General features: G+C 41.8%; 1 protein-coding gene across 2 annotated transcripts in view; it reads left to right on the forward strand.

Annotated features, from left to right (window-relative positions):
• Positions 1-744: 744 nt before the first annotated feature.
• The window catches only part of hsf2 (heat shock transcription factor 2), a 29,968-nt gene continuing 14,727 nt past the window's right edge, over positions 745-15,985 (forward strand). Inside the window, exons 1-8 of one of the 2 annotated variants that reach the window (XM_048530653.2) lie at positions 745-891; positions 1,336-1,444; positions 6,802-6,929; positions 8,327-8,451; positions 9,532-9,607; positions 12,771-12,832; positions 13,691-13,772; positions 13,866-13,987. In XM_048530653.2, coding sequence (XP_048386610.1) covers positions 799-891; positions 1,336-1,444; positions 6,802-6,929; positions 8,327-8,451; positions 9,532-9,607; positions 12,771-12,832; positions 13,691-13,772; positions 13,866-13,987 — 797 coding nt within the window. In that variant the 5' untranslated portion in view covers positions 745-798. Of the gene's footprint in view, positions 892-1,335; positions 1,445-6,801; positions 6,930-8,326; positions 8,452-9,531; positions 9,608-12,770; positions 12,833-13,690; positions 13,773-13,865; positions 14,012-15,985 lie in introns of both variants that reach the window. The other variant, XM_048530654.2, reaches the window with a different exon arrangement.

Here is a 15,985-nt window from a genome sequence, read left to right on the forward strand (position 1 = left end):
GATTTACAAGTATCACAAGGTCCCACATCTCTGCATTCTCTCGAACACATCATTGTTCCCAAATTATAGTGACAAAAATTGGACATATTATGCACCTGAGACAAAACTATGTATTTAAAAGTTTGGCATAACTTTCATGATTGTCTCCACATCTTTTATCAAGTGAAAAGATTCCTATACATCTTTTTGAGAGTTTTTTTAAAAATTCATAGAATAAAGTTATCTTGTTACCTTCAAACGTGTATAAATATACACAAATCTGTTCCTTCACCCACTTTAAATCAGTCAACCATTCAGTTGAGTTGACTCTGCTCAGTCTTTTTCACCTTCCAGTTAAAAACAATCAATTCACACTTTTTGTAAAATTTCACCTGGGTAGATGTGGTCTGCCTAATTCATACATTTGGGTAAGTGCACTTATGGACTCCACTTAACAACTCTACAGCACCTTCACTTCCTCAACCCCTGCTTTAGCCCTCAAACCCTATTCATTAGCAACACTCTTCCCCCTCCAAGATAACAAATTGTGGAGCTGGATGAACGCAGCAGGCCAAGCAGCAACTTGGAGGCACAAAAACTTAGATGCTGCTTGGCCTCCGGCTTTCATCCAGCTCCATACTTTGTTCTATCGGATTCTGCTGCATCTGCAGTTCCCATTAACACTTGCCCGTCCCCCGGGTGGAAGGTGCGAATGACGTCAGCGCGCAGGTCCCGGCGGGTGGCGTCAGCGCGCGAGCGCCGGCCGTTTGTCTGTTGTTGTCCCCGCGGTCACGTGGGCAGCCCCGGGCCGCAGCGGGGATGAAGCAGTCGGTACCTGTCCCGGCTTTTCTCACCAAACTGTGGGCCCTGGTGGAGGACCCTGACACTAACGAGTTCATCTGCTGGAATCAGGTAACCGGACCAGGCAATCTTCCCCCATCCACTACCTCCCCATTCTCATCCCAATCCCAAATGGTAACGCAGGCTTTTCGGCCTAGTGCCAGCAGCTGGTCGAGGATCCGGAAGGAAAACAAAAGGCCAGGCCGGGTCGATGGGAGGGCTGGCTGGTGGTCAGAGATGTGTGCGGAGGGGAAAGGTGGTGAGCGATGTGAAGGCCTGGAGAAGGGAGGTGGGCCGGTCGGCGTTTGGAATAAGGATATGGAGGTGGGGGGGAGGGATGTGACAGCCGGAGAGTGGAGTTGGGGGACCTGGCTGAAAGGGGGTGCGTGCGGGGGGCGCAGGGGACGCGAGGTGAAGATATTGGGGGAGGGGAGAGTATTGCAGGTGATTTCAATGCGGACCGAGCACTGAGCTCTTGGTCATGATTCATTCCCTTGTCCCCTTTCTTCTGACTAGAATGGACACGGATTCCTGGTTCTGGATGAGCAGAGATTTGCCAAAGAGATCTTACCCAAGTATTTCAAACACAACAACATGGCTAGCTTTGTACGACAACTTAATATGTGTAAGTATAAACATACCTACGCAATTGGAGTAAAAGAGTAAACACGTTTTGTTATCGTTGTGCAGGACTTTGAGTCCAGACGCCAAATCACTGCGCAATTTTGGGGCTTCACTTGTAAAAAGGGATTTAAGTACAGGGCTGGCATAATAAAGCTTCACTAGGTACCAGAGATAACAAGGTGTAGAGCTGGGTGAATGCAGCAAGCCAAGCCTCAGGAGCAGGAAGGCTGACTTTTCGGGTCTAGACCCTTCTTCAGAAATGGGGAAAGGGAAGGGGCATCTGAAATTAGAGAGCGAGGGGGAAGCGGACAGAAGATGGATAAAGGCGAAGATAGGTGGAGAGGAGACAGACAAGTCAAAGAGGCGGGGAGGGAGCCAGTAAAGGTGGGTGTTGGTGGGAAGGTAGGGAGGACAGACAAGTTAAGGGGGTAGGTTGAGGTTGGTAGGTAGGAGATGGGGTTTGAGGTGGGAGGAGGGGATAGGTGGGAGGAAGAACAGGTTAGGGAGGTGGGGACGAACTGGCCAGGTTTTGGGATGCGGTAGGAGGGAGGGGAGATTTTGAAGCTTGTGAAGTCCACATTGGTACAATTGGGCTGCAGGGTTCCCAAGCGAAATATGAGTTGCTGTTCCTGCAACTTTCAGATAGCATCGTTATGGCACTGCAAGAGGCCAAGGATGGACATGTCGTCTGCGGAATGGGAGGGGGAGTTGAAATGGTTCGTGACTGGGAGGTGTAGTTGTTTAGTGCGAACCGAGCGTAAGTGTTCTGCAAAGTGGTCCCCAGGTCTCTGCTTAGTTTCCCCGATGTAGAGGAGGCCATAACGGGTACAACGGATGCAGTATACCACATTAGCAGATGTGCAGGTGAACATCTGCTTGATGTGGAAAGTCTTCTTGGGGCCTGGGATGGGGATCAGTGGGGAGGTGTAGGGGCAGGTGTAGCACTTCCTGTGGCTGCTGGGAAAAATGCCGGGTGAGGTGGGGCTGGAGGGGACTGTGCAGCGAACAAGGGAGTTACGGAGAGAGTGATCCCTCTGGAAAGCAGATAAGGTTCGGTGGGTAGGGGGGAATGTCTTTGGTGGGGTCGGATTGTAGGTGGTGGATGTGTTGCAGGATGATATGTTGGATCTGGAGGTTGTTGGGGTGGTCTTGAGGACGAGGGGGTTTCTGTCTTGGCTGTTATTGCGGGGAGGGAGTGTGAGGGATGTGTTGTGGGGAGGGGGTGTGAGGGATGTGTTGCGGGAAATGTGGGAGACCCAGTCAAGGGAGTTCTTAACCACTGAGAGCGGTAAGTTGCGGTCCTTGACCTCTGCATCGCTGTACGGCTATAAATGCTAAACAGAGCAGTCAACAGACCTGATCAAAACTCTGCAACCTTTTCAATGTTAGTGGACATTAAGAAACTGATGAGTGGAGAAAGATTTCTGATCCTCATTGTTAGCAAACTAAGCCATATTAAGCCAAAAGTGCCAAATGGATTACGCACTTCCGCCTTCTCCTGATCTGAGTATTTTCAGCAATATCAATTCACTCCATATAAGATCAAGAAACATCTGAATATACTGGACGTAGCAAAGGCTACAGAATCTGACAACATAAAATTTTAAATAATTTGGTGTAGAAGCAAATCGTGGAAAAGGTCTCACGTTTTTCAGTTTTCTCTTCACTAATCCTATTGAAGATGCTTGAACTGTCTATTCAGGACAGTTGCTTTTTCATAACAGAAAGAATGTTACCTCTCGTTCTTTTGCCAGTCACCATAAATCTCTTGTTACTCATTAATCCTTCTGCCCATTGGAAACAGATCTCTTTAATCTCTCAAAACATTTGTGACTTCGAACATCTCTTCTTACCTCCTCTTAACCTTTTCAGTTTCAGGGAGGACAATCCCTGTTTCTCTAGTTTCTCCACAAAGGTGAAGTCCCTCGACTCGCTTGGGAACCCTGCAGCCCAATGGTATCAATGTGAACTTCACCAGCTTCGAAATCTCCCCTTCCCCCACTGCATCCCAAAACCAGCCCAGTTCGTCTCGTCCCCTCCCCCCACTGCACCACACAACCAGCCTAGCTCTTCCCCTCCACCCACTGCATCCCAAAACCAGTCCAACCTGTCTCCGCCTCCCTAACCTGTTCTTCCTGTCACCCATCCCTTCCTCCCACCCCAGGCCGCACCTCCATCTCCTACCTACTAACCTCATCCTACCTCCTTGACCTGTCCGTCTTCCCTGGACTAACCTAACCCTCCCTACGTCCCCAACTATACTCTTCTCTCCACCTATCTTCTTTTCTCTCCATCTTCGGTCCGCCTCCCCCTCGCTCCCTATTTATTCCAGAACCCTCACCCCATCCACCTCTCTGATGAAGGGTCTAGGCCCGAAACGTCAGCTTTTGTGCTCCTGAGATGCTGCTGGGCCTGCTGTGTTCATCCAGCCTCACATTTTATTACCTTGGATTCTCCAGCATCTGCAGTTCCCATTATCACCTCCCTCAACTCTTGTACCACTCTGTTAGATCTGTTTTGTGCCCTCAGTAAGACCTTGACATCCTTTTGAAAGTTCAGCCAGTGCTACCTGGACCAAGTATGATACAAGTTGTATCACAGGTAAATTACCAATAAATACTTGACTGGAATCCGTACTTGCATTGCACAACATCTGGGTAACATCCACATTTGGGGTTACACGTGACATCTCATGTTTGTGCTGCACAAGATCCGAAGAATGACCTGCCAACAAAACCTAGCAACTTCCCTGAGGCATTTGGTGACATTACCATATCAACATCATTAATCCACAGCTCCACTGGGTCAGCCACCTAAGTGGTACAACTGCAAAAGATGATCAGAGACTGGGTATTATGCACCCAACGGCCCACTTACCTCTAAACTGTCCAACATGTACATCAGAATAGTGAAGATGATGCTATAATTCTCCCAGCTGCCTTTGTGTAGTTGGTTGCGGTGTGCTTCGTGGAATGGTAGTGTTAGGTTTGGTTAATCTATTTAACCTTATCACGATAGAGATAAGAAATTGCAGTTAGCTCAACACTAGGGCAAGAGTCTGGCTCATGTTTATCTATCAACCTATGTAACCACGGTGATGCTTCTTTTGATCAGTTGTGGCAGAGATTATGAAAATAGGGCGGTCGTGTTGGAGCTGTTTGTTGACTAGGCCACAGCTGGAGTACTGAGAAGTTCTGGTCACCAAACAATGGGAAGGATATGATTGCAGTCGAGGGATTGCAAAGGCAATTTACCAAAATGTTGCCTTGAATGGAGCATTTTAGTATTGAAAGCAGCTTGGGTTGTATTCTTTTGAGCCGAGAAGGTTGAGTATTGATATCAATATAAGATTGAGTGGTCTAAACAAGGTCAATAGAAAGCTCTTGTAAAAGAGTCAATAACAAGAGGACATAATTTTAAAGTGAAAGGCAAAATATTTAAAGAAGTTTTGAGGAATAAGTTTCATCTGGAGGACACAGACAAGTTGAGGCCTAGAATGCCTGGGAGAGTAGTTGAGGCAGGAAACCTTCATGTTAAAACTTATTTGGATGAGCATGTGAAGTGTCATAATATTACAAGCTATGGGCCTAGTGTGGAACAGTAGGATTGTTGTAGTTAATAGTATATTTTTGGCCACACAGACTCTGGGCTGAAAGGCCCCTTCTGTCCTGTGTGGCGCTGCATTTTGGAAAGGCAAATCAGGACAGGACTTGGACACTTAATGGTAAGGTCCTGGGGAGTGTTGCTGAACAAGGAGACCTTGGCATGCAGGTTCATAGTTCTTTTCCATTAGAGTCACAGGTAGACACGATGGTGGAGAAGGCTATGCACAAGGCACCGATCAATAACGGTATGTTTGCCGTTATTGATCGGTGCCTTGTACATAGGAGTTGGGGAGGTCATGTTGCAACTGTACAGAACATTGATTGGATCACTTTTGGAATACCACATTCAGTTCCGGTCTCCATTTTATACAAAGGATGTTATGAAATGTGAAAGAGTTCAAAAAAGGTTTACAAGTAAAAACTGAAAGAGCTGCAAATGCTGTAAATCAGGAACAAAAACAAAGTTGCTGGAAAAGCTCAGCAAGTCTAGCAGCATCTGTGAATGAAAAAGCAGAGCTAAGGTTTCTAGCCCAGTTACCCTTCCTCAGAGCTCAAGTATACGATTTACAAGTATGTTGCCAAGGCTGGAGGATTTGAGCTATAGGGCGAGGCTGAATAGGCTGGCGCATTGGCAACTGAGGTGTGATCTTAGAGGTTTATAAAATCATGAGGGGCATTGATAGGCTGAATAGCCGAGGTCTTTTCCTCAGGGTAGCAGAGTCCAAAACTAGAGGGCATAAGTTTAAGGTGCGAAGAGAAGGGATTTAAAAAGGCATAAGGGGTAACTTTTTCATGCAGAGCATAGTGCATATATTGAATGAACTGTTAGAGGAAGTGGTAGAGGCTGGTACAGTTACAGCATTTAAAAGGCATTTTGATATGTATATGAATAGGCAGGGATTAGAGGGATATAGGCCAAATGTTGGTACATGGGTCTGGATTAATTTAGGATATCTTGTCGACATGGACAAGTTGGTCTAAAGGATCCGTTTCCATGTTGTACAGCTCTATGCATATGACTCTATGATTCTATACTTGCAGCAATGTGTGCTGTTTTACTGGTATGCAGTAGTTTGCTAGGGAATCTTTGGCAGCGCCTTCCAAGTTATACCATTTAGATGGGTTAAGGCTACAAGTATGTGGGAAAACCACCAGTTCCAAGTTTCCCCCTCATTTGCACACGATTCCATGGTTGCTGTACCAGAATTCTGGAAATCAATACATAGAAGTTTTGTGGGAGTACCTTTAATATTGGTTCTGCAGCAGACTCACAAGTAAACTTGCCAAAAATTTTTAATAAGAACAGTAAATGCTGACCTGGTCAGCGGTGTTCAAGATTTAAAAATAGCTTAACCAATGAAGTAATATTTAATATTTGATTTTGTTAAAATCTGTAATTGATGCAGATTTTCAAAATAGATAATTACATTTGTTACAAGGCTGGCAAATGTTCCCAACACAATTTTCAGCCCATAGAGTCTGCACTTCATCCTAATTCAAGTAGCAAGTAAGTTTATTTGAATCAGATTCCACGCTGATTTTAATCCATCATTAAACCTGTTCCTGTTGTAGTAATGTTTCTGTAAAATGACACATGGTTTTAATTTGTTCTTGTGGTCTGAATGTGCATCTTTGAGTGCTCTTTTGGCCTGCCCCTTCTATTAATTTATAATTCTTGACTAAATTAACTTGTTTTGTTGCCTTTGCCATTCCACAGAACCTACAGTTGAAATAACCTGTATTTGCATTACAGATGGCTTTCGTAAAGTACTGAATGTTGATGCAGGTATAGTCAAACAGGAACGTGATGGTCCTGTGGAATTTCAACATCCTTACTTCAAGCAAGGCCAAGATGAATTATTAGAAAACATAAAAAGAAAGGTAAATTGAAGTGTACTTCAGAAAATATATTTTTAATTCTAGATTTCTTCCATGCCTGCTCTTGTTTTCCATTTTAGTTTGTTACATGCTTGACTCTGTTTTGCTGATTCTGTGTTGTTCTTTTTATGTTCCTTTCAAGAACTTGCACGATTGAACCGCTTAAGAAACAATTAGTTATTAACAGAAGGTTAGAGATGAAAATAGAAGGTAATGATATTTGAGGTTCAACGGATAAAGTATCTAATATAAACTCATGCTTGTAATAGCTAATCAGAAAAGATAGCCGTATCTCTTTTCCAGATATTATAAGCATGGGTTTACATTAGACCCTACCCATTGGCCAGCCCCCTTTGACCAAAAAATAATATTGTATTTTGCTGCTGAATACTGAAAGGGTCAATCTTCTAAGTAGATACCTGAAAATTTACAGACTTCCAAAGAGTTTTTTTTTAGAAAAACAAATAGAGTTCAGATTTATACCTGTGGCCTGTTGAAATCTGAATATGCATGTACTTTACCCACTTAAGCATTCCTTTAAAAAATCCATCTTTGGGACAAGTTATACAATGGTACTAATTTTCAGATTATCTTAATTCATTTTGCTCTTTAGGAGTTAGTACAGTTTGGTTATTAAACACCATTTCATCATCAAACTTCTTCCTGTTGTAGTAATGTTTCAATCACGTGAAAAATAGTTTTGACTTATTCTTTACAGTCTGAATGGAAACTTTTGAGTACCTCTTTGGTTTCTATCCCAAACCTCCCAACATACTGATTTGATGTACTGATCATACACAGCTAATGTGCCTTTGACATGGAAAACCAAGCATACTCCTCCCTAAGCCTCTGTTATTATTTAGTTGACTGGGAGTGCAGCTGCCTTGTTCTAATCCTATATATTTAGTTGTAACCAGAGAATCATCTGTAATAGCATCCCCTTCTCATCCTTCATTGTTGCCTCCATTGTCTCTATCCTTGACATCCATCCAATTTTTCACATTATATTACAGTCAGGGTGACCTTCTGTTTTCTGCACTCTCTACACTAGATCATTTGAAAATATGATGCTGTGTCCAGATTACACCAAGTCCTATTCACCAGGCGAACCAAAAGTTAAGAAATATCTCAATAGTTAAGAAATGTCTCAATAGTTAAGAAATGTCTCAATAGTTAAGAAATGTCTCAATAGTTAAGAAATGTCTCAATAGTTAAGAAATAGCTTGATATTTAAACTTTGATTCCCCCTCATTTTCAGTTCCGTCAGTGGTCCCATTGTACTCTATCTATAATGTAATCCAGCTTGACAACCTTCTGAGATATGTGCTTTTTAATTCTGATCTCCTTAATATCTGTAGTTATTTGTTAATTAGCTTATTTAACGACTTGCATTATCTTAGGTATCTTCGATTAAGCCAGAAGAAGCTAAAATCCAGCAAGAAGGTTTGAATGCAATTTTATCCAGTGTTCAGGAACTACAAGGAAAGCAAGAAAACCTTGATTCAAGATTGACTTCCTTGAAATGGTATTGCAACGATTTGTTCTTTTGTGACTGCATTCTTAACAAAAAGCAGTTCGTTTTATGCAGACAACCAAAATAAGGAGAGAACTTTTTGCTCCTAGAATTGCATTGTTTGGATCACTGGGGTATAATGAATACAAGAATTAAAAGCGAACAGGTGCTCCCTGCAAGTGTGAACATTTCACGAGGTGCCTTCTGTGACTTTTTCCATATTTGACTGAACTCTAAAATTTAAAAAATAACATTGCTGCAAAATATCCATTTCAGTAGTTGAGCTGTTTCTGGATTTGCAATGAGGAGATGCCCTGCAGGGTTTGCTTCATATTCTGGCAATCCCATCGCCATAATAGATTTGTTGTTATCAGTTTCCCAATCAGAAAGGTGCATTGCCTAGTGACTCCAAATGGCTTAGTGAATTAATTAAATTGTTAAGAGGTTTGTTGGTGTGAACCCCAGCCTTTGAGTTAGTCATTCTCAACTGGGCTGACAGCATACCATTTAAAACAATGTCTCTGGATTAAAATCTCCAGACTTTTAAGAGATTCTGATATAATTTATGCATCTGAGCAATGGTCAACAGGTTGACTATCAACTGTGATAAAACAAATTATCAACACACATTGTAAGTATTTGCAAAAGGTGGTTGTTTGCATGATGTACTGCAGGATGATCAGTCTTTACAGAGTATCATGCCTTTCAGAAGTAAAATAATGCTTTAATGTGAGGCTGGCTAGTGAAATCTGAGGTTATAAAATTGTGATGTGGACGTTTTAAACAGATAACAAAATAAGTAATGTAAAATATATTAAATGTCCAACAGCAGCTTGGAGCATTTGGCAGTGTTTTCAACATTTAAGTTGTGAAAATTCAAAGACTTATACAGAGAAGATTGGTATCCAAGAATATTACCTTCCTGACGTCTTCTATCTAGCTTTCTCATTGCCCCAACCCACCAACACGGATCAATGAGTTATAGCAAGTAGTATTATTTCATGGATATTTGATTTCCTCCATGTCAGTCTGCAACCATTAAAGTAACATCAGTAATACAGTAAAATTTTATTTTTATTTGTGTGCCAACAGGGAAAATGAAACACTTTGGAGAGAGATTGCAGACCTTAGACAAAAACATGCACAGCAACAACAAGTAATCCGACAGGTAAGGCTTTTCTTCATTTACTCAACTTTCACATGCAAATTGGACAGCTGGCTGCACAAAAGCATTCTTGGTAAGTATTCATTTTGTGCAGCCAGCTAAACACTCCTACTTTATCTATAATTACCTGTTAAACAAAACTTACTTGCATGGTGCCTTCAGTATGATTTAAAAAGTCAAAGATTCTGAAAGCAGATTGGTAATTGCTTGCTGGGACCCAGGTTCAAATCCTGTCATCGCAGATGGTGGAATTTGAATTCAGCAGAAGTCTGGAATTAAGAATCTAATGACGACCATGGATCCATTGTCAATTTTTGGCGAAAAATACAATTTGGCTCATTAATGTCCTTCAGGGAAGGAAATTGTCATCCTCACCATGCCTACATGTGACTTCAGACCCACAGGAAGTGGTTCACTCTTAACCGCCCTTTCGGCAATTAGGTATGGGCAATAAATACATGAAAATTGCTGTGGTATGGTGTGATCTTAAAGGCTTGTTGAAGGTTGAGCTCTTAACCAAAAAATAATCTTGCTATTGTGTTAGAAACTGAAATAGGGTTTACTCATAATATTATGTCACCATTTGTGTTTATTGCCTCTATTGAGGTCTATCTTACTACCACTCTTGTGATCTCTAATTCTGTTTTTCTGATATTATTTCCTGAATGGGCTGCAATAGCGTCTGTTTAAACTTTGGTTCCCTAAGCGCTGATTGCTGGATTGTTATCTCAGTATATACCTCAATGGGTTGAAACTCAGTGCCATTCTTGATCCTGAACTGAAAATTCAACTCTTAGTCTCCCATCGTAAGTTCCGCCTGGTCCTACACCTTACCACCACCAATTCCATATGACATAGGAGTGTAAGTAAGGCCATTCGGCCCATCAGGACCACTCTGCCATTTAAATCATGGCTGATGGGCATTTCAACTCCACTTCCCTGCACTCTCCCCATCGCCCTTGATTCCTTTTGAGATCAAGAATTTGTCGATCTCTGCCTTGAAGGCATCCAACATCCCAGCCTCCACTGCACTCCATGGCAATGAATTCCACAAGCCCACCACTCTCTGGCTGAAGAAATGTCGTCTCATTTCAGTTTTAAATTTACTCCCCCTAATTTTAAGGCTGTGCCCACGGGTCCTAGTCTCCCCGCCTAACGGAAACAACTTCCTAACATCCACCCCTTCTAAACCATACATTATCTTGTAAGTTTCTATTAGATCTCCCCTCAACCTTCTAAACTCTAATGAGTACAATCCCAGGATCCTTAGCCGTTCATCATATGTCAAACCTACCATTCCAAGGATCATCCGTGTGAATCTCTGCTGGACACGCTCCAGGGCTAGTATGTCCTTCCTGAGGTGTGGGGCCCAAAATTGGACACAGTATTCTAAATGGGGCCTAACTGGAGCTTTATAAAGCCTCGGAAGCACATCGCTGCTTTTATCTTTCAACCCTCTTGAGATAAACGACAACATTACATTCGCTTTCTTAATTATGGACTCTACCTGCAAGTTAACCTTTAGAGAGTCCTGGACCAACACTCCGTGATCCCTTTGTACTTCTGCTTTGCGAATTTTCTCACCACTTAGAAAATAGTCCATGCCTGTATTCTTTTTTCCAAAGTGCAAAACCTCACATTTACTCACATTGAATTTCATCAGCCATTTCCTGGACCACTCTCCTCAACTGTCTAAATCTTCCTGCAGCTTCCCCACCTCCTCAGTACTACCTGCCTGTCCACCTACCTTTGTATCATTGGCAAACTTTGCCAGAATGCCCCCAATCCCTTCATCCAGATTCCATCCCTGCTTCAGCTTTTACACTTCCTGAATCTTCTGTTCCAATGCTGTCTTGACTGACCTTTTAGCTTGCATAAATTCGAGCTGATCCAAAGCATTCCTGTCTACACCATGTGTTTGATTTACCATGTGTGTTGCGCAAACTTGACATAAATAATCTCCTCCAACTTTATAATCCTCCAAACTCCCCTCTGCAAATGCCCCACCTGCATGACCAGCCATTAATGATAATATTTTTTGCCTTTCTGACCCTCAGCAATGTGATTCTCTAAGACCCTCTGTTTTTAAAAAAAACTTGATTCAACTTTAGTCACATTTGCCTTTGATTTGGTGTCAGTTTTCATCTAGTTGTGCTGCTGTTAAACAACTTTGGGTGCTTTAAAAGAAGTATATAAAAATATGTGCACACGAACATACAAACATACAGAAAGAAAGAAGGAAAGAAAGAAATAGTTATTAAAACTTCAAAAGTAATGAACATTATAGATCATGTGATTTGACTGCATGCAGGTAGTCTTGTGACTGGGAAAAGTACCTTTACATGGACTGATCTTGCTGAATCCTTTCTTGTAGTGGCTGGAGGTGCAGCAGTGCAGTTGGCCAACATTTCAGGCAAATGTAGGTTTTAATCTGGAAACCAGGTTTCTGGGAATTTGAGACTAAATACAAGCTTAGATGAGTCTGCTGCTTTGTTGAGAGTCTTGCAAACAATAGTGTTAACAGTTGACAATAGCTTTTCCTAGCCTAAGCAAGGCAGGTCAGAACTTAAAATTAAAGTTCCAGAAACTTCAATCATTTAATATGTATCCTGGATCACTTTTGTTTATGGATAGTTGCTATGCTCCTGCTCTTGCCCATTGTTGACAAGCAAAATTGGTTTCTTTAACACCACTTCAGGCATAAAGATTTTAAATAAGCCCCTCCTCATTCACGCAGCACTAACTGGTGACTGGTATTGTCTGCTGGTCTCTTTCTGTTTGGACTATATGGTGTGTAATGATGTAACATTCCAGGAGAATATAAACCCAGTCCTGGTTACTACTGATCAGAACTTTATGGAAATTGTCAACTGACATAATTTGATTGACAGCAGCCACGTTTTAGTCCTGCCGAGTGATGTTAAAATATTAAAACAAGAAAGTATAGCTTTTAAAAACAAATTATAACCTCTCCATGCCTTTTGAATATGACAAGTACTGAGAATGCACAATTGATTTTGGTAATTAATTTGTATGTCTTGTTTTCAGTATTGCTCTTATTGCTTGATTGGATCTATTGTATGACTTTCTGTTGAGGCACATTAAATTAGTTTCATTCCTTATCTTGGATTTTTGGTTATAAATGGCTATGTTTCATATTTTTCAGATTATTAAATTTATTGTTAGCTTGGTCCAGAATAACCAAATTGTTACCTTGAAGCGGAAAAGGTATGCATTCTTTAAAAAGTTTAATATTGTTAGTCTCTTGACATTGCTCAATCTTTTACTCATTTCAAGTTTCTATATAAGTATTTATTCAACTGTAAGTATAATTTTAGCTGAAAGTGAAGCTGCTTAGATTGGAAACTATCCTTTTCTTGGAATAGGACCTTTTAATTCTTCTGGTGCATTAAGAATTTGCTTTATCAGTCAGATATCTGCGTTGGTGAATGTTGATGGATTTATTTTTGTTTCACATGTACCGAAGTGCTCGGTACATTATTTAGTACATTGTGACATTGTTCATGGTTTTTGAATTTTTGCATTGTTGATAGTCTGTCCTGTTGAACCCAAAACATTATGCTAAGAGCTTATATTTTTGAATGTTTGCGTGGATATTGTTACGTATTCCCCAATCTTTTTTGTACTATCCAATAATGAGGTTTGCAAGCAAACTCTGTAGCTTCTAATCAGTTATTTGAATACTGTTAAGCTGTTATGTACTAAGATGTTATTGTTATGTGAAATGTTAGATTTCTTATTAAATTAACTATTGATAACTCTGTTATGCAGTATCTAGGAGTAGGATAATTCCAAGTTACCACTTAGGTGCCTCAAATATATTTATGTTGACAAAATAGTTGAACAACATCATCCTCTGTTAATAGTCGATAAAATATTCACTGGGTAAATGTAGACCACCGCAACCTTTTTCTTTGCAGTTGGAGATATTAATAAACTAATCAGGACGCAAGGATCATTTAACCCAGTTAGCTCATTTTGACAGAGATTCAACTGTAGTTCAGTTGTATGTGCTGTCTTGATTCATTTTCAGTTGTATCAATGCTTATTTTTCTTTGTTCCTAGGCCAATAATGATTAATACTACTGGACCTTCTAAGCCAAAATATTTTCATCACCTAGTAAAAGAGCCAGACGATACAACTCATGTAATTAAAAACCTTTTCGTACTTTTGTGTTCTTTTATTTTAAAAATGAAGTGATCTTGAAAAAAATTTAATAAGTATCCATTTATCTGGTAGGTACCTGTACATGGCCCTAATGGTGTGAAGCAGTGCGTCAGAACGGTAGAAGATATTGTCATTTGTGACATCACTGACACACAAAAAGAAAAAAATGAAGAATCTACATTTGCTGTTGACGAGTATGCATTCAGTTCCTACTATTGGTCTGATCTTTTTTGTGTGCTTCATTTACTAAATTATAGCACTCAGTTACAAGTATATAAAAATGTAAATTGCAAGTGTCTTGGTACTGCAACCTTATTCATGAATATTGCCTTCAGAAAGGAAGTGTTGCTCATTTTTTTGGTGTACCATTTTTTAAAATAGTACGTTGAGGTGTTCTAATTTTTGACCAACTATCTTTATACTGTTTACTTCCTAGCTGTATTGAAGATAACTTTCATTTTGAGCTTCTATACAACAGACTTAATGAATTCAGAGCAAATCTTAAAAATAGAATGCAGCTTTGAGATAACAAAGTATGAAGCTCGATGAACATAGCAGGCCAAGCAGCATCTCTGGAGCACAAAAGCTGATGTTTCGGGCCTAGACCCTTCATCAGAGAGAGGGATCGGGAGAGAGTTCTGAAATGAATAGGGAGAGAGGGGGAGGCGCACCGAAGATGAATAGAGGAGAAGATAGGTGGGGAGGGGATAGGTCAAGAAGGTGGGATGAGGTTAATAGGTAGGAAATGGAGGTGCGGCTTGAGGTGGGAGGAGGGGATAAGTGAGAGGAAGAACAGGTTAAGGTGGCGGGGACGAGCTGGACTGGTTTTGGGATGAGGTAGGGGGAGGGGATGAGCTGGGCTGGTTTTGGGATGCAGTGGGGGAGGGGGAGATTTTGAATCTTGTGAAGTCCACATTGATACCATTGGGCTGCAGGGTTCCCAAGCGGAATATGAGTTGCTGTTCCTGCAACCTTCGGGTGGCATCATTATGGCACTGCAGGAGGCCCTGGATGGACATGTCGTCTAAGGAATGGGAGGGGGAGTTAAAATGGTTTGCAACTGGGAGGTGCAGTTGTTTATTGCGAACTGAGCGTAGGTGTTCTGCAAAGCGGCCCCTAAGCCTCCGCTTGGTTTCCCCAATGTAGAGGAAGCCATAACGGGTACAGTGAATGCAGTATACCACATTGGCAGATGTGCAGGTGAACATCTTTTTGATATGGAAAGTCATCTTGGGGCCTGGGATGGGGGTGAGGGAGGAGGTGTGGGGGCAAGTATAGCACTTCCTGTGATTGTAGGGGAAGGTGCTGGGTGTGGTGGGGTTGGAGGGGTGTGTGGAGCGGACAAGGGAGTCCCAGAGAGAGTGGTCTGTCTGGAAGGCAGACAAAGGTGGGGATGGAAAAATGTCTTGGGTGGTGCGGTCGGACTGTCGATGGCGGAAGTGTCGGACGATGATGCGTTGTATCTGGAGGTTGGTGGGGTGGTTTGTGAGGACTAGGGGGATTCTCTTTGGGCGGTTATTGATGCTGCCTGGCCTGCTGTGTTCATCCAGCTTCACGCTTTGTTATCTCGGATTCTCCAGCATCTGCAGTTCCCATTATCTCTGCGGCTTTATAATCTAGTTTTATTTTTAACAAGAATTTGCCTTTAAATTTACATGCTTACTGAAATAACCAAACTCTTGCTAGGTGGCACTTTATTGATATTAAAGCTGAGACTTCATGCCTTCAGACAGTCCCTTTTGAAGATCATGGATTCTGTATCCACTCCAAGATCGCCTGTAGGCTGATAATTCTGTGATACTGCAGGAATACTGGATTGAAAGTGTCCTTCTCCAGATGTGTTATTTATCTGAGGCTACATCTGTCTGCTGAGGTGGACATAAAGGAATCAAAGTTGCTGAAGAGATTGTGTAGCTCTAGATGCGAAGTCTGGTGAAAACTAATCAAAATTAAGCAAGAACATGGTGGGGTGGCTCAGTGGTTAGCACTGCTGCCTCAGCACCAGTGACTGGGGTCAGTTCTATGCTTAGAGGACTGTGTGGAGTTGGCACATCTGTGTGCATTTATTCCAAGTGCTCTGGTTTCCTTGCAGTCTATAGATGTACAGGTTAGGTGGATCGGCCATGCTAAATTGCCCATAGTGTCCAGGGACATGCAGGCTAGGTGGAATTAGCCATGGAAAATGCAGGACT

The sequence above is a fragment of the Stegostoma tigrinum genome, chromosome 4, assembly GCF_030684315.1.
Source record: "Stegostoma tigrinum isolate sSteTig4 chromosome 4, sSteTig4.hap1, whole genome shotgun sequence".
NCBI classification, from domain to species: domain Eukaryota; kingdom Metazoa; phylum Chordata; class Chondrichthyes; order Orectolobiformes; family Stegostomatidae; genus Stegostoma; species Stegostoma tigrinum.